At 38.7% G+C, this 27418-nt stretch overlaps 1 protein-coding gene across 5 annotated transcripts in view; it reads left to right on the forward strand.

The window, feature by feature from the left end:
• Positions 1–27411, forward strand: part of sema6bb (sema domain, transmembrane domain (TM), and cytoplasmic domain, (semaphorin) 6Bb) — a 168227-nt gene extending 140816 nt beyond the window's left edge. For all 5 annotated transcript variants that reach the window (XM_044128682.1, XM_044128683.1, XM_044128680.1 and 2 more), the window contains one exon: positions 18491–27411. In XM_044128682.1, the coding sequence (XP_043984617.1) occupies positions 18491–19398 (908 nt within the window). In that variant the 3' untranslated portion in view covers positions 19399–27411. The remainder of the gene's footprint in view (positions 1–18490) is intronic.
• The last annotated feature ends 7 nt before the right edge of the window (positions 27412–27418 follow it).

A 27418-nucleotide genomic window follows, 5' to 3' on the forward strand; every position in this document is an offset into this window, starting at 1 on the left:
CTCCTGTTGACATTGTTTTTCTACCGCTAACAAAATATTAATCTTTTAATCTATTAATCCCTTTCCGTAATCAGGTCTGCGCTCTGCATGGACTGTTCATGTGTTGAACACTTTTGAATGTAGCACAAATTAGTTGGTCAGCTTGTTTGGATTCTAGATTTCCAGTATTATGTGTGGGAGAGTTTATTTTCATACATGGAGATGAAAGGTAGTTCAGATTAATGTCCCCGGCGGCACCTGATACAATCCACTATTTGTTTGCTCAGTAAATTACATATTTTGTCATATGTGGAGTCAGAAAATCTGCTAATACTGGCAGTTCTAACTTAAATAAAAATTCAAGTCACACTTCTCATTCTTTTCAAAGAAGGATGTTAAATTCAAATTACTGTTTTCCTAAACATAAGGGTTTTTGAATGGATTACTTTGTAAAGCAAAATGTGACTGCCATATTTAGAATTACAATGTGTTGCATGGAAAAGTAGAGCATAATTGCCTTTGATATGCATATTTGAAACAATAGAGTGGTTTTCTCAAACAACAGCAAAAACAGGACTTCACAAATCAGACTTTGTACATAAAATTGCACACTATAAATTAGAGATAACAGATGTGAGTTGTTTCATAGTGGCTTCCTACAAAAATTAGAAAACAGAGCCCAACTAAATTGGTGACTTTAACAATCTTACAGCAGTGTAAATAAAAGATCAGCAGTAGTGATCTTTTTAACACTGAAATGTATGAAATAAATGACCAAAGAAAAAGGACGCAGTAATGAACTGACCTACATAAATAATAATTATGAATCGGTACCTAGTTTGATTTTGGTCGTCTTCCTCCACCAGCTTTATTTCTTCCATCTTGTCTGCTCAGCAGGGCCTCCGATTTGAATTGACAGGGTGTCAGTCTTTTGAATCTCTGATCTAAAAGATCATCAGCCTTTCAGTCGACTTGTTCCTTCCTCTTCCTCGTTCTACTAATCTTCATCACATGAGCTCAAATCTGAGCTATTAACTTTTCTATGATTAGTTTCTTTTTGCGAGGCGGTTGTGTTGTGCTGCAAAGGCACCAGGCCTTGACATCCCAACCGCGACCTCATTACTTTTCTGTAGCGAGAGAAAAAGAAACGGTGCAAAAATCCTGAAAATTCCCATTTCAAGTTTGTATGCACCAGTAAAACATGTCTGTGTCACCAGTTTTTTTCTAAACTGCACCATTTATTCACGCTGTATTTAGCGTCACCTGATGGTTCAGGAGTCCCGACTTTGCGAACAGATACCTCCAAGCTGTGTTTTTGTGTGATCACACCAGCGATGAGCAGGTGTGAACAGGCATGTGACAGGTGGCGTAAACTGTTTACATCGTAGTGAGTTAGCTTTGGTTCAACCATCAACAGACCATATAGGATGTCGGATCCACTTGCTGCACGTTATCGCGACATGTCGATTTTCTTACTTCAGCTTTTGCATGTCACGACCTTTGCTGACAGGCCAATCAGTTACAGCCTAAACATGGACTGATTCCTCTGTCACACTGCCATGTTCACTCTCTTGATTTACTCTGAGGTGATAAAAATGACAAATGATAGATTTGTGCATGCAAATCTTTTATTGGGATCCTACAATGCTACATTGGCAAAGAGCTTCATGTTCCCCTTTTTGTAGTTTAACTATTTGTAGTTGAAGAAAATTGTCAAATTTGGTCGGTGTTTAAAAATGTATAAGTGCTATTTTTTTTAACCTTTTTGCCACACTTACATGTTTCACATCATTGATGAACTTTTAATATCAAACGTAGATAAACTGAGTGAACAAAAAAGCTTTGTAAATCAACCAGGTCCTGCATAAAAAATTAATTGCTTCCTAAACTTCACAACTGGTTGGCCCACAATTGGTGTCATCAATTACCACAAAGTATTTGCAACAATGAGTCACTTGCAGCAATGTGGAATAACTGCGACCCACTTTTCTTTGCACATAATATCAACCATTGGAGAATTTTTGACGATTAGTGGCCCGTTTAAGGTCAAACCACAGCATGTTAATTAAATTCAAGTTCAGACTCTGACACTCAAAAACCTGTTTATTCGTTGTCTAGAGCCGGACTTGCTGGTGTGTTTTGGATCATCATCCTGCTGCATTACCCAAGTTTCCTTGAGCTTAATGTCACAAATTCAGGATTTTTCTTGTTGAGAGTAGAATTATGGTGCCTTTGATGACAGAGTTGTGTAGATCCTGAAAAACCAAGACAGCTAAAAAACATAACATTATCACTACTGCTTTTGAGTGTAGATATGTTCTTCCTCTAAAATTTCCTGATTAATGTTCCTCACTTTGGTTTGCATGAATCTCACAGACCTTAAAAGGGACTTTGTAACTATTAACAGACTGATGGATGTCCCTGACTTTGTTTCATTGACTTCTTATCATTTTGAGGATTGTGGACTGATGTGTTGCTTTTTGAGACCTCTTACCTTATTTTATGTTGCCCTACAGGCTATATTTAAAGAACTAATGAAAGTGAACTATGTTATCTAAAATATGTGGTTACTTACTGTTAATCATTCATTGTCAAAGATGGACAGTCCCTTAATCGATTATTAGAACGCAGTTGTTAGTATTCATTCAGGCCATCTTTGTCTGATATAGTCATTTGTTTATTGATGTGAAACTTCTAAGTGAGACACACACAAAAAGATGAAGTGGGGACATTTTACAGGACTGTAATTTGCTACCACAGTTGTATTAAATCAGCCTTTAATTGGTAGTAGGAGCTGTTGTGTGTTTAGGATGTGTGACCCTATAGCAGCGGGAGAATCACAACACTTTCCTCAGATCTTTGTTGCCTCTCAGCTAATAAAAAACTGAGTATAAATCACAATTCAGCGTGCCACTAAAACCCTTTCAGTGGCGCATTTGCCACCCGTCTGATTTGAACTATCCGGGCTGTAATGAAACAGCTAGTATTGCTGCAGTGTGGCTACAGATGGAAGCAATTATGGTGCTGTGAAAATATTTCCTGAAGAAAGGCAGTGTTTTGACTGTTTGAACAGCGGGTACGCAGTTACTCGGTAAATGAGGTCCACTGAAACATCAATGAGGTGTGAGCAGACTGGAGATTCCTCGTGGCATCACGTCAGAGCGGGTGACGATCACCGCAGAGCCAGGTCACATTTTGGCTTTCTGCTGCGTGGCTTTTAATGCGTGTGGAAGGCTTCCTATAGGAAAGAAAATTAGTTGGCAAATTTACGACAGTGGGCTCATCTAACTCCTCTCTAATTGCTGCGGTCTGGGGAGAGAGGCTGGTGCCGAGGTTTAAGAGAGGGAACCAACAAAACCTACACAGTTCTTTGGATTTACATGGCAGCTTGTTAAAACACCGAGTTGTTAGGTTTGCTGGTGATAAATGTGTTGTCCTTTAGCCTGAAACCCAACAGAGATGGAGAGGAAATGAAAAAGAGACAGTATAGAGGAGTTCTCCTCTTTACTAACGCTCCTTCTTCAAACACAGAGAATGCTCTGTAACCTTCTTTTGATCTTGACTCCCTAAACCGTCTCTTCACTAAGACACAACAAAACAGATAGATGGACCTGAAGCAGAATGGTTTGTGTTCAAAGACCACAGAAGATCAATTGCAGTACCTTGAAAATGCATTCACACTTCTTAAAGTGTCCACATTTTGATGTTGCACAGACTTTATTAAAGTTTGTTGGGGTTTTTGTGATTGACTGACACAAAACACTGCATAAATATGAAGTGAAAGGTAAAGGATGCATAGTGTGAAACTTTCTTCATTGCCTTATGAAACTGGCTTGATGAAATGTGTCCCATTTACAATTTTCTACAAGCCATGTTTAAGGCGTAGCAAACACATGGAAGATGACAAGATGGTCACATGAGCTCAAAATCAAATTGTTTGGCCGACATGCAGGAAACACTGTTGATGGCAGAACAGTAATATTGCATATCACCCTGAACACACCGTCCCCATGGTGATGTAAGGTGGCCTTCGCCTCGTATCAGAAGAGAAGAGAAGTCGACAAGTTGTCTTGCATGAAAGATCTTAGTATTGTCATGTTCTGGATAATGGAGAAATCTCCACTAATGTTTAAATTATGTGTTGGAATGACTCAAAGTTCTGACCTAAATCCAGTTCAGAATCTTTCATTTGAAAAATTAGAGATGTTCAGAGATGCTCTGCTTCCTGCATGCCCAAATTTGACCTTTTTTTTTGTAAGAAAATACATTGGGCAAAAAGCTTCTAGCTGTGCAAAGCTGGTAGAGACGTTCCCCAAAAGACTTGCAGAGTGAATGATGGTTTTAGGTAAAGGATAAAAGTATTGCCTCTAAGGGGATTAATACAAAATGCAGGAGACTTTTCTTTCCCAACTTCACAATTGTGCATTAGTCTCTGTTGACCTGCCACACAAAATCCCAACAAGGACCAATGAAAAATGTTGGTAATAATGTGACCAAATGTAAAAATATTCAAAGTGTGGAAACATTTGCAAGGGTCTGACCTTCATTCCCATCCCAATGAGCTTCAGAAAGTCTCATGAGACAAACCTGATCTTCCCCTCATTGAAATTCAAAGACATTATAGCAATCGGCCTAATTTTGCGCTTTGATATATTTCTGAACCTTGTGGTTTGTGCAGTTTCTTGCATAGAGGCTTCTTTTTTTAAGAAAGCTGAAAAGAAGAGCAGTAACTCGAGCTCTTGGAGAGCTTGGTGAGGTGGAGGAATTCCTGAAGGCTTCAACTCTTTCATCTGGTCTGTTCTTCTGAGTCCTTCCTTTCTCTTCACATCTTTCTCTGCACAGCATGCAACTGAGAGAACCTTGAAAAACACGAGAGGCCTGGCTTACCCTTCAGCAAGCAGCAGGCCCTTGCTGATAGATGGGTGTTTTCAAGGACTTGTTGAAATGAGTTTGTGTGTTTCGGGCTCTGCTCAGAGTGGCCTACAGTTGCAACTCCTGATCCTTAGCTCGGGTATGTAAATGCTAAATGTCATTTTGTGATTGGGAAATAAATCCTGAAATTATTGCAACGTCCCCACAGTGCTTTGTAACGTTTCAGAAGAAAGAGTTTCAGTTGTATCACATTACTTTAATAATATTTCATTTGTAAAAGCAATCATTAAATGCCTTTAAAGAGTACCTTAAGGACAGTTGTCAAGAAAGAAAAACATTTTCTGATTGCAGTGCTGTAGATAAAGCAAGTTTTTCTTTCTTTTTTAACTGAACCAAAAACACAGTAGTTATGTTTCCTATTTGTACTAAATTAAAAAGAAAAAAATCTCAATTCCCGAGGGGAATGTTATATTGTTGGTGCACACATAATTAACAGAATAAAAATCTTTAATTAAAATAAAATAAACTAATGCTTTGAATGTTTTTTCAAAAGTCTTTATGGCCGTAGCTGTGGGCAGGAATGACCATCTGGGCTGTTTTTATTTTGGAGCAGAGCTAAACAGATGTGCAGCTGAAGAAACGTTCATGGTTTTATCATCATGTTGTGTGGAGGTTGTGCAATGTTTTCCACAATGCTTGCCAACTCCTGCCATATTCTGCTTTGAGAGCTCAAGGGTCTCTGTGCAGCTGTCTACACCCCAGACTCAGCCTCGTTTACCTTCCGAGATTTTATTGAGTCATCTGTTCTGATGTTGCTCCGCTGCATAGATTATGATGAGAGAAAAAAACACTCAAGACCTGTTGAATATATCCAACATCTTGCACTAAGTTTCGATTTGCTTTGGGTGTTCTGCATAGATAGAACTGGTCTCTACTTGTAGCACCATTATGCTGCTGTTTAAGGCACTCTCTACACTACTGCATTTTTTAGATTTTTCCATCCAAGTTAGATCAAAATGTCCAATTAAATGAGGATTGTGTATTCCAGAACCCAAAAGAAAACAACGCCACACCACGAGATGAGCAATCTGAGCATGGCTTGATATCAGAGACAAGTTCTGCTTCACATTGTTGGACCTTCTCTTCCTAATTCCCCAAAAGCCAATAGTCGCCCTGCAGCAGTCCTACTTTAAATACTTAGTTTGTAGCAGATGCTAATAGATCCTATACTGATACTGATAGGGAATTACTGCATCAGAATAAATTAGGTTTACTATTATTAGTATGTAGTTGAACTAAATCAATTTAAATAGTTCAAATCTGCCAATATTCTGCCCATACGATCTCAAGTGTCATTTTTGTTTTTTGGCTTAAAACCACCTGTTATTTTATTTGATGTGGCTTTAATTAAACAGTTTGTACTGTCAAAGCTTTTCCAGTTCCACACTGCTGCATCGGTCCATAAATTTCTTCCAACACCAGAACCTCCTGAGGTGAGCGTTAAGCTGCAAACCGAGTTCATCCTTCCCAGTGGCCAACCAAAAATATCTACAAACCACAAACTACAAAACAGCTAATTCAGTCATATTAAAAAAAAATTAATATGCATTCCTGTGAGTCCCACTTGTGAGATTAAAAGTACATTTCATATTTTAAAAGTTTTTTGGGGTTTTTTAATCAGTTTTATCAATGCATTGTGCCACAACCAGCCCTTTAAGGACATTTGTGATTATCCTTACAAAGCAATCACATCATCACTTGGGATTTTCCAAATTATTTAAATGCATTGCAGTCTTACTGTATGTAAACTTTAAAAGTCGGCTAATGTTATAAAAGCTTATCTTAAAACATCTCTTGATATACTGCCAATGAGCAAATGACTTTAGACACTAACACCTAGCCAAAACCCATTTTATGCTAACCTAAGCACTCAGAAGCTGTGATACATCCTATTTTCATTTCAGAGATTTCTTTTTACCTATCTATGATTTGCCCTCCTGGGTGACAGATGTTTCCCAGTTGGTAGAGGGTAGGTCTTGATGGCACTGGGAAATAGCTTGAGAGAGTCTTTTAATGTGATATGTAGGGTTCTAGGCCTCTTTTTCACTCCTGTCGCTGCCGTAATGTTTTTCTATCACTAAAGCAAAAAACCTCCAGAAGAGTTTGAATAACTCTGCATTAAGTAACTCTTCCCTCTGTTCTGCAGCACATCAACAACACCGCCATCCTTCTTTCCACACTTCCACTTACTCTCAGGCTTTCACTCATTCTCACTCTCTTTCCTCCACACTCTCATTGGCTTTCACACCGTGCATGCTTCTTTTCTCCGTGGCACATCCTCTTCAGTCCGTCTCTGTCACTCCTCCTGATCTTTTTTCCTCTGTTCATCTTTCCATCAGCTCTTTCCTGTCACCTTAAAACCCCGGAGTTTACCCGTGTGCCTCGGTATTGATCAGCTGAAGCTCTGTGTAGTCCCAGGTCTAGACAAGCGCACTGATCCTGAGCGATTGTTGAGCTCAAGTAGCGCACCCGGATAGCATGTCCACTCAAAGGTGTCTTGGCCTCGGGTCACAGAGGAGAGATCTCATTAAAAGTGATTTGCAAATTACCAAAGGTGGCGGGCAAACAGTGGAAAGAAGGAGGTGAGAGCAGTTCAGTTAACCACCCAGATGGCATGCCTCCTGTTGGCATGTGTGTGTTTTTTGTTGTGCATAAATATAAGCTATATTATTCTGACTTTGTATATGGTTCTAGCAGGTGGGAGAGATTAAGTTGAAACTTAGTTCCTAAGTCAAGAATGAGAAAAATGTACCCTAGGGGCCAGATCGTTAGACTAATTTGATGCAGACCTACATTTTAATTCATTCCCTTAGAGATATTTTTAAATATTGTTTGTAGCTCTACACCATATGCATTCACGTTTACAGAGCCAACAATGTAATTCTTGCATCATTTTCTATTTGATAGCTTTTAAAAAGGAGACTGTGTTGAATCCCTTCAAACCTTTTTCCACAATCATTGATCATGAAAGAAAAACCTTTAAAAAAAAACCACAATAACCTGATTACATAAATGCTCACAGGGCCGTAATGTAGATTAGATTTGACTGTCCTGTTCATAAGTGTGATAACTTCAACTTATGTTCAAAACTGAGGAACAACTTTAAGAAACAGGAGAACTGTCGACCAGCTGCCTTCTGGATAGCTTGAATATTGTTCCCTTTATCCTTTATCTGTACAACTTTAAATTTTAAAGTATTTTAACCAGCCTGGATGTTTTCTTTGAAACAAAAACCCTTTAATGCAAAATACAGAGAAAATTCAAGATTTTGTCTCCTACAGAACAAAGTCAGTAATTGGCAGAAATTCCTATGAAGCACCTATTGGTCTCTTGTTTCTACCCATTTGGGAGAAAAGTCCAGTTTCGCCAGTGTCATTGCTTTGCAGCATTTTCTAAATTTCTAAAAAAAATAAAAAAAAACATCAACACATCTTAACTATCTCTTGTGATGCGCTATAATTATTTCATTCCCTTGTTCTTGCTGATACCTTTGCATGATGAGATGCTCTGGATATTTTTTTATTTTTTTTTTACCTTTCTGCAAATTTTAGTTTCAAAAATATGTAAATTGGTAAATATAAAGATGAATCTTCTTAGACAGTTTATCTTAATTTCTGGACAATCAGATTCACTACAAGTCATGTTGGGGGGTGTACCCAAAAAGAACAAATGTTGAAAATATTCAGTAGTCGGTTCTGTAAAACATGATTGAGTGTCCATACTTTTTCAAGCAGGTTATTATATCTTTATTTTTTACACACCTTCTGAAATTAACTGAAATTAGACAAATGAGTTTAATTTAAGTTTGATTTAACAGAACACATGCCACAAAAAAAGGTAGGAGGACATTTGAAATATTTAGTATTTGTCTAGACCAAAACCTGGGATTCTACGAAGAGTTTGTTCAGTTTTAAGAGTTGCTGTGAAAAGAAAAACAACACTGCCTCCCACTGAAAAAAACCCCAATCAAAGTTTTTGCAAATATGCACATAAAACAATTTCTTTCACCACATTGCCCACCACAATCTGGTGGCTTTGCTTGGATCAGATTCAGCTGAAACTACTTGTTAAGACGCCCTTTAAAAAGATTGACCAGATTTGGGAAAACAAACTAAAAAAAAGCCTGCTGATATAATTGAATCCACATATTCCTGATTGCAGGCCAGGCACGGAAAACCTGTCATGAAAAGCCTTTTAAAGGGAAAAAATAAAAAGCCTTTACCTTTTGATTACATGGCTGCCCCCCCATTCCCGATAATTTTAAAACACAGCCTGGCCTGAAGCAAATATGTAGTCACCTCACTTACCCCGTTCAGAAACCTGTCTACTCTCTACAGACGAAAAAGAAACATGAGTGAGGCTGAATTAAAAATGATGCTCTTCTGGGTAGCAGGAAGAAGTGAAATATGCTGAAGAGGAATGCAAGGGCAACAGGAGAGTCATGCAGGTATGTGATTATGTAGTCATCATAGCAAACCTTGACTCTCAGCCTGATCTACCCCTGCTAATAAACCCTGAGGAAGATCTGAATCTGTCAAGACTGTGTTTTTCTGGTGCAGATTATACAGAATTTTAATTATAAACACATGAATGGCTGGTGTGCATAAATGTTTCACCATATTGATCAGCCAAGGCATGTCTGACAGGATAAAAGACTGAATAAATTTTTTCTTTAACTTATTATTTTTTAATTAATTTATTTATTTGATTTTTTTTTTATTTAGACTACTGCAGAAACCTTTTAAAGCCCAGCTCTAAAAACGCTGTCAGCGAAGTGCCATAAAGGGTTTTACAGTCATCCCGAGAGTCACCACAGTTTATGTGCAACCAGGGATCTGTCCAAGTAAGGAACTGAGATAATTTTTTTTTTAGAACAGCTTTATTCTTTATTTATTTATTTATTTCTGTACTTAAATAATGCATGTCAGTCTTAGTTTGACAGATAACATGAGAGAAATGGTCTGGTGTTGTGTGATAGAGAAATAAAAATAGATCAAAATATTTTTACAAGGCATGTTGACACAAAGACAGTAGAAAGGACAATAATGTGGCCAAAAAAAAAAAGAGAGAGGCAGCCTTTAAGCAACAAATAACAAGAGGAGGATAATGAGCAAAGTCACTCAGCCGTGGAAGCACTGCGCACATTTACTTATTAACACACTTATATTCCTGTATCAATGCAAACATATTCACAGTGGAGTGCATGCGCTCTGGCATGTGCATCCCTCTTCCTCTCCGTACATAAACACATCAGCATTATGCATGGAAATGGTAGATTGTGGAGATGAAAGCCCTTCAGATCACTTGCTGCTCCATGACACAGTCGTAGCCTATCGAGCTTAGAAGTGTGTGCTTATGCCATCGACGGGTCCGCTGGGACGCTGTGAAGTCTCTTTGTTCGAGTTTGATGTGCTCTGATTGTAATACATGTATTTTAGCTGTGAAAGTGAATAAAAGTTTCCAGGTCTGGCTTTTGATTAAGAAACCTATCGAACCGTAGACGGCTTCAGAGTAGCTCTCAGATTAATTAGTTAGCACTTGCCCTCCCAAGCTGTAATCAAAGCCAGAGAAGTGGCAAAGCAGGTGATTTCACATGGCCTCAGCCATGTGCAAAAAATTGATTTTAGGAAGCTTATTGAGTTTGTATGTATGTATATGTACAAGAAGTATAAGCGGTTATAAAACAAAAATAAGGATTTTATTATTATTATTATTATTATTATTATTATTATTATTATTATTATTATTATTATTATTATTATATATTGGGAGCTCAGATGATGACATACCACATATGTGATAGTCATTTAAAGCAAAAACAAAATGATTTCCTTACCTTAAATGTGATATTTTAAATCCATCATTTACTTAACAGACAGGGGATGAGAGCTCAAAGTAATTAAACACAGAAACTTTGATATATAACGTTTAGTCTGTTATCTGCTCTAAGCGTTGCTCTCTCTTAATATTCCGCAGTCTAAATGTAATTCATTCATTTAGATCATCATATCTTAAGAAACGTATCTTCCTTTTAAATAGCTTTTCATGCCTCTGAGGTTCCTTTGACACATTCCCAATTCTATATATTGCAAACGTCGAGTCTTCCCACTCAGTAAGCATTCACAGTACAGGGTGATGTTGTCAGTTTTCGCTTGAACACCCTTGTGCAGGGCTGCTTAAGTCTGGTTTAATGAGGGAAAAACCTCACAAGAGCTTTTAAAAAAAGGTCACACACGCAGCTTCAACTTGAGCTATACACTGCAGCCATGTCACATATTGTACTAAGGGCTGCTCAGAAAACATTGACGTTCTATATGAGAAATAAAACCTTTGAGTAGATATAGTCCTCTTCATAAGGTTTTCCTTTATATCACCAGCTGCTGGGTAAGCAGGTGTCACATTTAAGGGATAATGGGCATTAAAGATTTATTAGGTTATATGTTGTAATCCTTAAGCTATTACGGTATTTGCTATGGGTAGAGTACACAATAAAACCAGTCGGTGATTTAACAATCCTATCACATGGTACAATAAATCAGTTTTGTGGGAAATTTTTATGTTTTGAGATGTGAAATATGGAGGCATATCAAAAGTATAATGAAGTTCTTTTTCCGTTTTAAGTTACTTGTACAAATACTAATGTTAGTATAACAGTTTAAATCGTCCACTGATTGACATGTGCATGGTTTTGGAATGTGAAATTGTTCCCTTCATGCCAATATATTTGATATCAATGGGCCGGTGGCTGCAAGAGAGATATCAGGAGAGACGATTTGGGAGGTGAAGGTTGAAACAACATACATAGAGAAAAGTATTTCAAGAAAAGGAAAAACTAAACTAGGTGTTAAACTACAGAGTCTTTGTGTTTTAAATGTTAACTGGAGTAAAACTATACTTACTCAAATTGACGTTGGGTATTGTTTGTAGCTATAGAGCTTTTCGAGCTCTTGTGTTTTCAGTCCTCTTTGCTCGTGCGGTGCCTTCCTCGCTCCATTCACTGCTTTAATCATCTCCTATCTGCTCTTTTTTTGCCCGGGCTGTTTTCTTTGGCTGAATCCTCCTCTTGTACTCTCAACTCTTTTGTGTCATCTCTTTTGTCTCATTTCCTCACTTGTCCTCCCAATTCCTTTCAGCACACATAGTGTAAAAATCTCTCTCCTCTCCTTGGCTTGCCTCCCTGTTCCTCTCCTCTCCTCGTTATGTTGTAATTGGAGCTAGAAACCTCGAGACAAACAGCTCAGTGTTCGTCGGGCTGACAGACAGCCTGTTGGCTTCCATTAAGCTTTAACAAGCGATCGGGATTGGGGAAGAAGTTGTGGAGGGACAGAGTGCCCAGCCAGCGGTTTTTATTGTCACCCCCGGTAGCAAGCACAGAAATGTTTCACAACAACAACACACACATGCTGCCAAATATCTGTGCATGTTGCACATAACTTTTAGCCATTGGCTATAAATGTTTGCTTAGCTTTTGTTCATCCAAGAAAAAGCATAAGTTTGGGATAATGGGGTGTCCACGTGCAGGAGGAAAAGCTGAACCAGTCTGTCTCCATTTTAGTCAGAACTGTTCCCCCTGTGTGAATGTGACAGCACTGTTATTGCAGTATGCAGAACTTAATCAGAAGTGTCACACAGCAACCCTGAACCACAGTGGAGATAAATGTCATCTATAACCTCTGCAGAGCATTTCCAGATGTAGTGTGTGTGTGTGTGAAAGATTGCAGATTTGTGGTCATTAATTTTCTCTCTCTGAAACGGTTTTGGCCTTTTCATTTTGGTTTAGAAAGTAGCCAAAGCTCTAGTCAATCAGTTAAACTTGACACTCTTGACCTCTTTTTATTTGTATCTGTTTTAACCAGCAGATGGGTTTTTTGTGTTACATCCACAGATTTGGGGAGAGAAACTTTAGCTTCACTAAAAAAAAAGCAACTTTTGAGCCAAACTTGTAGGTTTTAAAATAGAGAGATGGCTGCTGAGCTATTAGAGAAAACAGAGTATTTAGCCAATGAGGTCCAGCAACCAAGAACTGACTTTGTGATCATATTGGGGGAAAAAAGACTGTGGGGGAACTTTAAATTAAAGTTTAACAATATTTGGAAACCATGATATTTTTCTACAGAAACATGTGAAGTTTTAATACGCCTTGAACCTTTTCACAGTTTGTCACGCTGCAAAAACGTTGATGTGTTTTATTGGGACTTGATGTGGCAGACCAATAAATAGAAGTACAAACATGTGAAGAAGAATGATAAAGTGATAGATGTTTTCCAGCTGCACGAATAACAATTCTGAAGTGTTTCATACATTACTGATCACAGAAGTGTTTTCTGCACTACCCTTTAAATAAAATCAGGTGTAACTAATTGCCTAGAGAAATCACCTATAAAATAAATAAAATCTTCCTGCGTGTAATTTAATATCAGTATAAATACATCTGTTCTGTGACGGCTTGAGTTTAGTGGAAGAACATTCATGATTATCATGAAGACTCACTACTGTGAGTCAGGAAATCAGTCAGGAAGAAAGTTATTAAAAAGGTTAGAAGAGATTTCAAAACAGTTTCCCAAACTCTAAATACACAAAGCACTGTTGTGCGCGTAATCTAGCAGGAAGGTTTGTTGCCAAACTGTTTCCCGTTTTTGCAAACAGGAACATGTTTTTGTGAAAGCCGTCTAAAGGACACAGCAGAATATGTGTTTTTGTCAGATTTGTAATTATAGCACTAGGTATGAATATGTTTGCAAGCCCCTTCACAGAAAGTCTTTGTTCATGCCAAGACTCTAATGAAATTTTTAAAGAGAAGATTAATACTCAGTTAACGAAACATTTGTCATTTAATCTTAAATCTATCAAACACTTTAAAAAAAACACATTTTATCTGAAAACAATACTGGGAAGAAGAAGTTGTCATAGTTTTGATTTACTGTGAATCACGCAGCTCAGAATAGGAACCCTCAGAGAAACCTTTTACTAAATATCTTAAAGCACATTTTAAAATCCATTACCCTGGGCCAACTTCAAGAGTTAATTTTTTTCTTCTAAAAATTAATATTCAGAAGTGGTGCCGAACTAAGGGAGAGTTGATGTGAAAAGAAATTAGGGAAGAGAGGGTCATGGCATCACACAAAAGAGTGAATTAAAAGCAAATTTTCCATAAATTCATTTTAATCCCCTGATAAAATATGACTGGAAATACAGGGCAGGATTCCTCTGATGAGGTGAGGAACTAAAATGTTCTTGTCACGTCGAGCAATAACTACAACCCGCTTTCATGCGGATTCACTCTTATCAGTCTGGTAATAAAGGAGTAATTAGTGCTGGAAGGATATTGATTCACCAACATGGCCTGTTGATTTACGGCAGGTCTCGATCAATGGGAAAGGCAAACTTGTTGAGGATGTTGATTTGCATCGACAGCGTTGACGATCCTTTGTCTGAACTCTGAGGTCCAATTGTTGGTGACACAAAATGGATAAAAGGCTTAAGAAATGTCTGTGTCGTTGTTATCTTGGCTTTTAGTGGGCAGTTATGCTTTTAGGTTCTGAATATAAAGCTCAACAGTGAAATTATTGACTCAAGAAAAACAAAAAATGTTAATCCATTTAAATTTCCTTGCCATACTAATTAAAAATGTTGACCTTTCTAAAAAATAAGTACTTGTCAGAAAGTATCATTAAATGTCATTAAATGTGATGTTTTCATGCCCCCTTGAGAGGAATGCTAAGAACGGTGCAGACCTTTTTAAAAATATGCCCAATTTTGTTCAAGCACTAGAGATTGAGACATATTTAATAACACAATCTCACTGAAATGTTCTTTTTTCTTTTTTCTTTTGTTACTATTTAGCAGATGCAATCATGCTGACAGGCTGGAAGCTGTGCTTCTACCACACAAGCTCCAAGCATTTTGTAGTAGAAGGAAAAGTGATAAATAGTGTCCACATTAATTTCTTACCAGAAATGACACATGTAAGATTGTCCAACCCACTTGACGTGCTTTTAAGGAGTAATAGTTTGAATCCTTAATCATGTGCTTTGTCCAAATGTGAAGGAGTCTGTAATGGAAGACAGGAGGAAGACAAATCTGTTCCTTCAGATTATTATTTCTTTTTTTTCTTTCTTTTATCTTCACAGACATGAATTCCTTAATAAATTTACGCCCAGGTTTATTTAGATTGACTGATAGCAGAGCATCCAGTGTTTTTAAAAAAAGAACGAGGTTCACATTTTGAAGTCAGTCTGGATTTTCTGTATTCTACCTGTAATAAAACAAATGCATACTGGCTTGAAGTCCCCCACAGTAAAATCTTGGTAAATTTTTCAAACAAGTAACAGAGAAACAAAATGCTCGAAGCCACAAACAAGCTTGTACAAGTCTTCTAATGAGAACTGGTAGAGTTATTTTAAATCAATTGGCTTTGAGTGAAAAGTTTAGCCAGGAGGAGAAATACTGGAAGAGTCACAGTAAAGCAACTGATGAAAATTGAATTGAAGATTTGTACTTAAATGTGAAAAGTACCTTTATTGATCAACTAAGATAGTTGCCACTTACAAATTAGGTATTTTTGCTTTTCCTTCACACTCTTTGCGTTTTAGGATAGGCTTTGTCATTTTGATACTTGCACATTACACAAGAACCCTGAAACAAATAAATGCATTTAGCTGAAATCAGAATTGCCTCGTAGTCTTGTAGACAATAATTCATGACCTTTATTTTCCATAAGCAACTAACTGTGATTTTTAGCTAAACTAAGTTAGATTAAAACCTTCAGTTTAATTCAAAAACCAAATAGTTTTCATTTATTTACTTGGTGTTTCTGTTATTATTAGAGGTACTCATGACTCTCTAATCCCACAGGATGCAGCTGTGGTTTGAATCCTAAGCAGGGTTACTGTATGTTGTTGTGCTGCCATGGTAATTACACTAAATTACTTGGGGGAGAAACATTTACATTTCTTGAATCTGCTTCTGTAGATTGTGGCTTCCTCCTTCACTCTGTTGTTATACCTGCTGTGTATTTTTCCCCTCACAGTAATTGCTCCTTATAGAATCTCAGGTCTGGACCCAGACAACAACATATACAATCGGTACTAATTCTTAGTTTTCTTCTTGTGCATATTAACAGCTTAACATGTACAACATCATCTCTGGTGCGGCGCAGTGGTTTAAAGGGTTTTTCACAGGGTTTAATCTACCATTCCTCAGCTTAATGCCGATGTGTCTACAGTAACACTTTACATTACAAAGCCACAGGCCACATTAATTACCCACCGGGCCAACTCTCACTGCAGGATCTTCTACACAAACAATTTCCTGAGTCCCCATTAAAAAAATAATTCGTCAAACCATAAAAAAAAATGTTTGTTTATTTAAAAAAAAGTATGACTATTTTCTTGAATACTTTCAGTCCTTCTCTCTGCCCTGGCTTTTTCTGCATAGGGTTAGTGAGTAAGTGGTTCCCAATTCCTATTAATGATATCCATTAATTTTCTGTGAAAAAGGATTTATTTTCCTGTCCTTGTGGAGACACTTTGCCTCTGCCACTATTGCTGCTGTAATTTAACAACTATTACTACTGTTTGTCTAAGCCCCCAAATGCTCAAGTTTGCTTTAGGCAACTCTCTGTCTTTCTCCCTCTCTTTATCGCTCTTTCTCTCTTTGTAACTCATTCCTCTTTTCCTCATCTGCTTTTCTCAATCTGCTTCCCTTGGCACAATTTCATTGTATTCACTGCTGTTGATCCCAGGAGCTTGTGGAGCCAAAAAGCAACTTTTCTTCTGGCATTTTTCTAATTGATCCATGGCAGCCTGTGCTGTGGTCTCACTGTAGTCTTGTCTTCAATAATTCATAAGCGTTTTCACAGAGAGGGAGTTCATTAAATGTACTTGTATAAAGATGATATAGAATATTTTCATTTGCACATGTGATATCCTTCACCTATAAACACTCTGATAAATGTTCAAGACATGAAAAGCAGACATTTATTATTCCAATGGAATGATTTTTTTTTAAAAAAAAGTTTGCATATTTACTATAGATAACACCAGCCTATAATAAAAAAAAAAAAACTAAATGGTAAAGATAAAACAGTGGACAAAACATCAGTGACTGTATAACAAATGTTCTAATAATGGGCATTTCTCAGATGTTGCCTATGCATATCAAATAATTCACACTGTCAGCTCACAGTGCTTGCAGCATTTGTAAATGACCTTAATTCAGCAGTATTCCTGCAAGCAGACATTTGTTGTTTCTATACTGTTTATATTCTTCTGGCAGAATCAATTTTCCTCAGCTTCTTCATTTTCAATAATCTAGTCAGGTAATACTTTTGCATACCCATGATGATTTGTGTTGTGATCTGCGAATGGTTTGATACATTTTTAAAACATGAAACCCCATCCCTTAATATTATTATTCTCCCACTTCTGGACTTCACCTTTGGGACTTTGAAGTTCTTTCATTCCGACTCAGTTCGCTGACAAAATGTGCTTCTGTTAATGTTCATTAAAATGAAATTGGCTCCTTTACTATTGTGTAATTTTCTTAGCAATGATTTTGCAATGTCATTTGCACTGTCTTATATTTTGAATGCTTCTTTGTGCAGAAACAAAAAAAATCCCATGATGCATCAACAAAGGTTTTTGATGTGTGCTTCATCGGTGGGACTGTGAAGTCATTGCCTCTAATTTGGCCTGGTTCACTCCCCATTAATAAGCTTCTTTCTTAAGATTTAGTTAAATAAAATATTTTTTTATTCATTTGTCATTAGAAATTAATACCCTTTGCACTGTCTTTGCTGCTATTTTGAGGAAATCACCTCAGCTGCTCAAATAAGTGGTAATGCTGAGTATTCGGTTCCTTATGATTATAGCTGTTTGTGAGGCCACAATAAAGAAAAACAAAAAAAGATGTCAGATGATTCATTATTTACGCAGCTCTTCCTTTAACAGGTCATTTTATATTCATATTTTTGCAATTAGTGTGCAGATAACACATAACTCATTTAGACTTATGTGCAAGAGCCAATAAGTGCACGTTTACTTTTGTTCCAAAGTTTTTTTCAAATATCTTTTTTGGGAGCCACAGTAATTTGTCAGTTTTTTAATTTAAATGTAATTCCGTTATAGAGCGAGGATGCAGTTTTCCGTGACTGAATTTTTGTAGATGAAGTTGCACGTAGTTGCCCTCACCTCTGTTGTTTACTGTAAACATTGCAAATTTCATGAAATGAAAACATTTGATTATTACTCACCATTACTGCCAGACTTGGCTTCTCCCTGTAAAGCTAATGTTGCACAACATGTTACGGTTGAGAGCCATTCTCAATCAGGAAGACAGTTATTATAGCCATTAAAATCACTATCCACTTTATGTAATTAAAGCAATTAAACAGAGCTACCTTGGCTGGAAAACATATGCTCATTCCCACCCACAGAGGGAAGGGAGAAAGTAAGTTGTTTTATTTGGCTGTTCATTAACTCCCACAAATTTAATACAGGAAATATTTATGCCATTAAGATGGTTCCACTAGTTGACTGATGACCCTTCTGTCTGTGTGTTGTTGCATCTTTCTCTGCAGGAATACTGTTTCAGGAGAGTTTCATCGAGGAGCCGGATGGCCTGGTGTCTGTAAACCTGCTGGTGGTGTCTGCCGTTTCAGCCTTCTCCACAGGTGCCATCCTCTCTGGTCTCACTGTCTGCTGGATCATGAGCCACCGCCACAGGAACTCCCGCGGTTCTGGAGCCAACGGCGCCCGTCGCAAAAATGATAAAGAGCAGACCATGCTAGGGCAGGGTCGCAGCGGCTCAGTGATGAGCGTGACCAGAACGAGCGGAGGCGAGAGACGGCGCTCGCAGCCAGACAACCTGTTCGTGATGCCCAACGGTTGGCCTAAAGGAGAGATTGACCCAGGTTTACTGCCCACTCCTGAGCAGACCCCGCTGCAGCAGAAACGAGTCATGCGCCTCCCAGACACCGACTGGGACCAGAGCCAGACCTTCCTCACCTCCGTGGGAAACCCGTGTCCCAGCAACGCCGTGATTTATCTGAGCTCCAAGTTTCTGCACGGAGGCGGAGGAGGAGGGGGTTTGGTACGGATAGAGGACCCTGGCGAGGTGGTGCTGCCCCCACACTCTGATCGCCAGCGTTACCTCATCCTTGCCACCCAAAGAGGGGAGCATGGAGGCAGCCGTCCCACCGGCAGCCTGAGGAACTCAGCAGGAGACTACATCTACCCTGCCACACCACAGGATTCGCCAGATCGACGTAGGGTGGTCTCTGCTCCCACCCCACATGTGGATTACGGAGAGCCTCGTTGGAGTCATGAGGCGCTCAACTACAACAGCAACAACGGTATGCCCTATTACGCCCAGCGCCAGGGTCTTATCAGGCCAGACGTGCACGGACCTAGAGGTCTGGGAGAGCTGGCTGAATTCAGCCAGCTTCTGGGTAAGAACATGGGTGAGCATGCCCCCAGTGGCCAATGAGGTGAAGTCAGGTGAGCATTGATGCTGAGCTCTCTGGAAGAAAAAAACATTCCTGCCAATAGAAAACTGGAAAATATCCACCCCTCAGACTCTCCGTCCTGATCCGACCTTATCCTTTCTGTCCTCTCTCACTGTCATTCAATGTTCTGACGTCATTCAGCTAACTGCAGAGAGAGGCAGAGAGAAAAGAGTTGAAAGTTGAGATAATTCTCAAACCATTGAGTTTCTCTGTTCATAACCTGTGGTGTGCCACCCACAGTTCATAGTGCTGACACAACAAGTCTCACAGGAAGGTAAAGAGTGGGGCCAAGAAGAAATAGGAACCTTCTTGAAAGGACAACTGAAGGATTTATACCTAAAACAACAACAACAAAAGAAAAACAATATTCCTCGCAAGGGCAAATGTGACAGGCTCCCCCTTGACCAATTCGTTCATTGATCGGATCTTCTTTTGGTGAATTGTTTTTGTCTCTGTTGTCATGTGCCAGTGGCATCCAGCAGACAACAACGTGCTTTACTTTGGATTTCAGATGAGACAAAACTGTTGTAGCTCTGCCAGAGGACCTTGAAAAAGACAGAAATCATACATCATGTAAGGGTGTGTGTTTGGCCACAACAACCCCAACCAGCGTCCTGTCTTAACTGTGAAGTACGGCTATATAATGAATTTGGTGATAATATTGTTTATACAGAAATGATTTTATTGTGTGTAATTTTAAGTGTGATTACCAATCAGAAGCTTAAGTGGCTGATCAATGGCTAGTTAGGGCTGTACAGAGCCATGGTGAAATAAGAGAAAGCAATAATTAGCTAAATGAATGACAATGACGAGAAAAGGACTATCTAATTTAAGTATTTTTTTATATAATAAGTCTTTACAACAAAGACAAGGACAGTTTCTGGCTCTCCACTTGCCTGGGTCTGTCTGACCCGACCCAAAACGAGGCCTCCCTGGGATCCGTGGTGCATTTGAAGAAGGGGAATGTGAGCTGTCTGGCGATCTGACCGAGGCGAAGATTCTCCGCCGCTTGGGAGCTCCAGTCAGTCTCTTTTGCCGACACTGAGCCTCTTTGTGCCCCGGGCGCAGGAAGAAACTGCGGCCACAAATAACAATTAAGAGTCAGGGATCTGACTCACCCCAGCGTAGCAGAATAGCAATGAGGAGAGCTTCAGCTCCATCCAGTCAGGTTTGGGCATCTCCTGTAGATCACGGTCGTGGCAAATCACTCAGTCAGCAGTACAGGGAGGACCTGGGGCCTGAAGATGCAGCGGGGGTCAGTGTCAGGACACAGCTAACCATCACAATGGTCATCCCTGGTGGCTTCGTCCCTTTTTCTTTTTCCTTTCAGTGTGACTCCCAACAAAAGCTGGATAAAGAAAACAGATGGTCGTGCGCGCACTTGGGTGTGGAGTTTCTCTTTCACTGCGTTGTCTGATCTTTTCATGTTTTATGCTTTTTTTGTCCGCTTTCATCCGTTCTTGATTCAAATGTAGATATGCTTAGCTTTAATCCATCTGGGTCAGGGTTCAGTAAAAGGTGGTATTTAGCTCTGTTTGCGTCTGTCAGCTTGTCTATGAGAAAGTCTCTTAGGGCTTGTTTACATCACTGTGTTGCTCATATTGAGTGCAAGAAGCGGCTTTGATCAGTTTCGCTCTCACCCCACCCTTCTTATCTTTTCAACCCCATCCGCCTTACATTTACAAATAGGTACTAACAGTGTCACTGCTTTGTGTGGGAGCAGTGTATGCTGTTGCAAAAAGGAGGCAAAAGGCATCAGATTGGGCTTAAAATCCTGCTGTAATAGAAGAACAAGTTGGCTCTTTTCCTTTACATGATTGATATTGTTAATATAACAAGGCCACATATGTTTTATGATTTATAGCTTAGTTAAAAAGGGTCTGGCAAAGTCATTGAGATAAAAAATAAAAATAAAAAATCAATAATGCACACTGCCTTGCAAAATTATTTATGCCCTCTGAACTTTTCCACATTTAGTTTTATTACAATAGCAAAGTTTTTGGATTTTATTTTATAGACCAATCTCAAGCAGTGTGGAACTGTAAAGTGGAAGAAAAATGTTACATCATTTTCAAAATGTCTTGTACATAAAAATCCACAAAAGTAGGAAATGCATTTGGATTCAGTCCCATGACGCAATACAAGTGTTAGAAGCACCTGTTGTTGCATTTATTCTTTGAGCTGTGTCTCTACCAACTTTAACATTTTGTTCCTGTTCTTTAGAAATCTGCTCAAATTCAGTGAGATTGGATAAAGATCTTCCTACTCATTTGGATTTAGGAGTGGACTTTGACTGGACCAATCTAACCCAAAGCATTTCATTAGATCTCTTGCTGTATGTTTAGGGGATTTTTTCCCGATGGAACCTCTGAGCTCATTCACAGCTTCACTGTGGAAAAGTCCTTTCAGATTGACGTTCAGCAGTAGTTTTTCACCAAGCACGCCATGTTCTTTCACTTGGCTTATGGCAGACTGCAAACTAAAATAAAGTTCTCATAAAGGTGGACTATGCTTACACTGAATTTTATTTAGTGATATCAGAATGAAGGGGATTGAATATGAGCACTCTTATTTATACAAACACATGAGAAAGCCATATATCCTCTTCCTTCCACTTTTCAGTTTTGCGTTACTTTGTGTTTGACATAAAATCCAGAAGAAATGCACAAGAATTTGTCTTAACATGAAGAATCTCAAAGGTTATGAACCTTTTCTGGAAACACAGAAAATGTGTTTCTGTGTTTCAGGACTAGTTGTTCCCTCCGATTTACTGCACATTTGACCCAAATGTTGAAACTCTTCTGCAAATTAGGAAATGTATCATGTTTTCAGCCCCTGCTGTTTGGCAATATGATGGTCCACTGAACTGAGCAAAAGAGCACCGGACCCCCAGGCTGAGTTATACTGGAATTAAAATGTAGAAAGATAACAGCATTGTTAACATGCAGAGGGACAAAAATAACTAGACCAAACCATTTTATTAGTGAGAGACCTGGTGACAGAGACAGCCTTGTGTCACTCTGCCTCCTCACCAATTGGTACTATTAATGTATATTTTTTTATTTTGTCTCAACCTCTTTCAATTACATTCATGTAAGGAAACCAGAATTTCCCCATGTAATTAACCATTGGAATATCAGTTTATTTTTGTTAGCAGTAAAGTGTTTTTTGTGAATAATATATAGTTATGACAGAGTGCTCACATTTCACATAATGTAATTTAATTTTCCAGTTTATTTTCAGAACATCTTAAATCACACTATTGACTGGTTGCAGTTTTAATTCCTCTTCAGGCCATTTGATGCAATGAAATGAGACATTATGATGTCAGATCAAAGAACAATAACTACACACGTATTTATGCTAGTAGCCATTATTTGTGTGAAAAATCTGGTGGCAGAATAACTTTTAGTTGTACCGAAAAATGTTTGATATCAAATGACGAAAAGTACAAAAATAAAACCTCTTGAAAGGGTGAAATGACGAGCCCCTCACAGTCCTCAAAGAGCAAAGAAAACCTAGGCCTTTATGAAAATAAAATCACATCTTTTGTTTCCTTTTAAGAGTTTCCTCTTATTGCATGTTTTAGGAAGTCATTTAGTTGCCATGTGTTACCTTATGCATACAAAAGTTAATGTTTCTTCTAAATATACAGACATTGCTCTACCATTGTTTTCTCATTTGGAAGTAAAAAAAACTTTTCAAAAATGTTTTACGATTCGCCTTGGCTTACCTTTCATTTTTCACAAACGGGCTGATTAGACCCGTGGATCACAAGTCATTCATTTATAATTTCAAGTATACTAAGAAACTGACTAAAACAAAAACTGTATTTCTTTTGTCTTCAGGATATTGATAAAACATTGTCTTCCTTTAGAACCGATAAGCATCCAAATGAGGAGCAGCACCCGTCAAATATCTTGATGCCCAAGCAGTCTGTTCAAAGCCTTTCTTCAGTCTCCATAGTAACCATCTGCTGTACTGGCCAAAAGGTGGTGGTTGCCTTCACCACTTCCCTTGTCGCTTCATATTTCAACTAAAACTTAAACAACAGCATGAGGACAATCAGAAGCAAAAAACACATCAGTCTTTTTCTTGCTGATCTACACATTTCGTATATGCTTGCTGCTCTAAATAACCTGCAGCTGTTTTGTGCTGGTCTGCTCTAAGTTTAATTCTCTTTTTAAATAAATCTGTTGTCCTAAATACATGGGATCTTATTCTTATCTCTGTCAATAAATTAAGAATAAACTGTGCTTCATAGAGCAATACAAGACTCTACAAACATATAAGCAGTAATTTTCAGACTCCCTGTATAAGAAATCCCATGACAAATGTGTGTGGCTGATTCTCATACTGTCTGAAATGATCAGTTCTCTTGAATGGAATGGTTTTGCTGACATCGTAATGGTGCCTAATGTTAAACTCTCTGTCTATCCATTACACTTACCAGCCTTCTGTGAGGAAAGTCATGAGCAGTGTAAACACAACTTTGGTAAAAGGCAGGAATAATGTAACCAGTTTCAAACTATACCAAAATAAAAACCCTCTGATCAAGAAATTTGCACACTGTCAGACTGTCTAAATAAGTTTTGTAAGGGAGTAGGCTTACCTGCTTCTTACAATGAGAGCGTTGAAAAATTTACAGAAAATATGTTGCTGCAGAAGAGGTACGAACCTTGTGAGGCAACAACATGCATTGCACTGCTGTGAGGCGTACAGCTTGGAAATGGCTTACAGAAACAGTACTGCCAGTGTGAAACTATGATAAAGAATGCTGAAAGAAATATGCATTCATTTATCCAGAACACAGACAGCAACAACAGTCTGCTTGGGAAGAAGTCCAGCTTCTGCCGTAGGAAGTGAAGTGTGGTTCTTCAGCCTGTCCTAATGCAAACCTTTTCTCAAAATGTACTCTGGCACGAGCCGAGAGAAAGATTTTCATTTGATATACAATGAAAATGTGTGGAGAAAAAAAAAATACATGAGGCAGTCCAGTTAAAAAGATTTATAAAAGCAAGACCAAGCGTAGGAGGTCAGACAGGCAAATGTGATCTTAATATATTACTCCCTCGCTACATTAGCGCACTGTATGCTTTACACATTTGACCCTGAAACGGGTCATTAGTGTGGAGGACCGCTCCACTCTGCAAACCTCAGCCTCTCATCCTGATCCTGTGTTCCCATTTCTGGGTCCTTATATGCGTGTTTTTGAATGTGGCCTCTTTATCTGGGCCCGGCGTGCCCACCCAGCCGTGTCCTCACTCCGCATCTCTTCTGGTGTTTCACTAAACATGCTTGATGAGGCAAAGTACACGCCAAGCCCCTCTAATGGCTTGATGTGCCCCCTGAGAAAGATTGCTGCAGACAGGTTGTCTCTGAGAGGGAGCTACTCGTTCAACCAGCGCTTTCTGACCCTTCACAGACCACCAGCCACACACGCACATGCAGACACACACACACGAGTACCCCATTTGACAAATTGGGGAATCTAATTGAATTAAATCAGAAATGAAACTGGAGCCTGACACAGGCCGGTTCAAATAAAGGTAGAGCACTTCATGATGTTATCTTACCGACTGCACAATTTGATTACTTTAGTTTAACATTACAAGGCAGCTAAAGTATTCAGGTATAACCTCATAGAGGGAAGTATGTTTATTAAAGCCCTCATCCTCCCTCATCTCTCCATACTTCATGTAATTCCCATTCCTCTTCCTTCTCTTCTAGCAGCTGCTCTTTGTGTTTTTAAGCCCCTTTGACTGGGAACCCGTTCACATTATCTCCACTAAGCAAAAGCCAGGGTTTTCATTGTGTTTTTTCACTGTTAAAGGTCTGCAGGTTAATTTAATGATTCAAAAACAGAAATTTTTTTTAGCAACACCCCCGCCCTCCTTTAATTCATGTCAAATCATAAATGCTAAGCTTGTTCTTTTACATGTTTATCCAGCTTCTCGTGTGAGAAATTGCTTTTCTTTGCCGTCACTGATTAAGTTGGGAGTTTTTTCTTCTTGGCCCATCTACAGTGGTTTGCATAAGTATTCATACCATTAGGACAATTTGTCATAATGCATCAACTTCAATGCATTTTATTTAACAGACCATCACAAAGTAGTGCGTATTTGCGGCTGGATTGTGAAGGATATATCATTTTTGAAAATCTTTATAATTTACATTTTCAACTGTAACTACAGCTATAGGTTTTTGTTTTTTTACTTGCAACTCCTCTAGTTCTGCGAAGCTACAGAAATACGTTGTTTGCCCTTTCTTTCCTTCTTTATTTCTTCCTTTTTTCCAAAATAGGAAGAAAAGGATCTCCACAGTTTCACCAATGAAACATGGGGGTGTCTTTATTTATGTTTGGTGATTATATGTTCAAGGTTACATGTGCTAGTCTTTCTCCACACAGAGCTGTGGGATCACATTTTTTATTCTGGACTTTGTTGCCCCTGTGGCATTGAAAGATTTTTCACTTTAGCTTTGGGCCATATTTGTTCAAAAATTTTTTTTACTATTCTAAATATTTTTAACCAAACTCCAGGATGTCTGTATTTTTCACTTAGATTAAAACTTCTGAAAGCTATTTGAATTAATGTGGGAGTATTAGAATAAAGGGACAAAGGGAACTGGTTGCAAATGCACATCGAATCTTCAGACATGATTTTTTTTAAAACCATGTGTTATGTTCTTTTTAGTTCACAGTTATGCACCATTGGATTTGTCTAATACTTAAAATTCCTGGCTTGTGGTTGAAAAATAGCAAAATGTGAAAATCCCCAACTGGTGTGAATACTTTTGCAAAGCAAAAGAAAAAGCTTCTCTGTTTCACATATGCACAAAATTCCAATTTACACGCTGTTATCATCTTGTGTTTTTGCTCTCGTTGAACACACCGTGCCGCTGTGTGTGTTGGGTTTGGTGTTTTTTTTCACAATGTGGCCCTGCAATGCGAGTCCCCAGCCGATAACTGCCGTCTTGCCCCCGTCTGCATGTTCCTTTACGTCCTAAAAGTTGTTCAGAGACGGGGACTAAATTCAAGAAAGGCGCGTCATCAAGCTGCTCCCATCCAAGCCAACGTGCAACAGGAATAAGCACAAAAGCAAGATTCCAGTTGACATTTGCGTTTTTGAGAACTTATATGCGTTTAGTCGGCACTGATGATTTGTTTGCGTTTTTTTTTTTTTTTTTTTAACATGTTTTTCTGTGGTAGATATTTGATTTAAATCTTCTGTGGGATGTTTCAATTCTCTCCTGTGCCGAATTTTTTTCAGTGATGACAATGAAGCTGAACCTGATGACTATCATTATTATTATTATTATTATTATTATTATTATTATTATTATTATTATTATTATTATTATTATTATTATTATTATTAAGCAGTACTGTGAGCACCGAAGTGTTGTGCCCTGTTTAAATTATGAATTACAAGAAGAGAGGAAGTAATTTAACTTATAAAGACTAATGTGGAGTCTCCTGCTACTGTGAAGGATCCCCGTCATCCTGTCGCCCCGACCAGAGGCTGAACTCCCACACTCCTAGTCGGCCCAAAGGCGGGGTGTTTGGGGGCAGTGGGAGCTTCGAGATGGCTGTCATCAGATGGCAACACATGTCTCTGCTATGTGTACATAACCTAAATGCTTACATGTAATTTCAGTGCAGTAGCTGCATGACAACACAGCCTCCGTGTGCGTGTGTGTGTACTGAAGTAGCGATGTGTGAATTTGTACCGTACATGCAGGTGTGTGCGCTCGTGTCCGCAAACAAACGTGTCTCTTGTCACACAGAACGCCGAACACATGCATGCACCCTCAGACAGCTGCACAGCACACACATGCAGGCACATGAAAACCGGACTCACTCCAGCAGTTGTTCACCGTCCACCACATTGTCCCGAGCTCTGCCTGTCACTCCGCATGGAGATTTTGCTCTGTGTTAATTTTCTTATTCTAATAAACCACTCAGACATTCTTGTCTAAGTTGTGATCATTGACTGCAGT

This window comes from Gambusia affinis, linkage group LG10 (genome assembly GCF_019740435.1).
Source record: "Gambusia affinis linkage group LG10, SWU_Gaff_1.0, whole genome shotgun sequence".
NCBI classification, from domain to species: Eukaryota; Metazoa; Chordata; class Actinopteri; order Cyprinodontiformes; family Poeciliidae; genus Gambusia; species Gambusia affinis.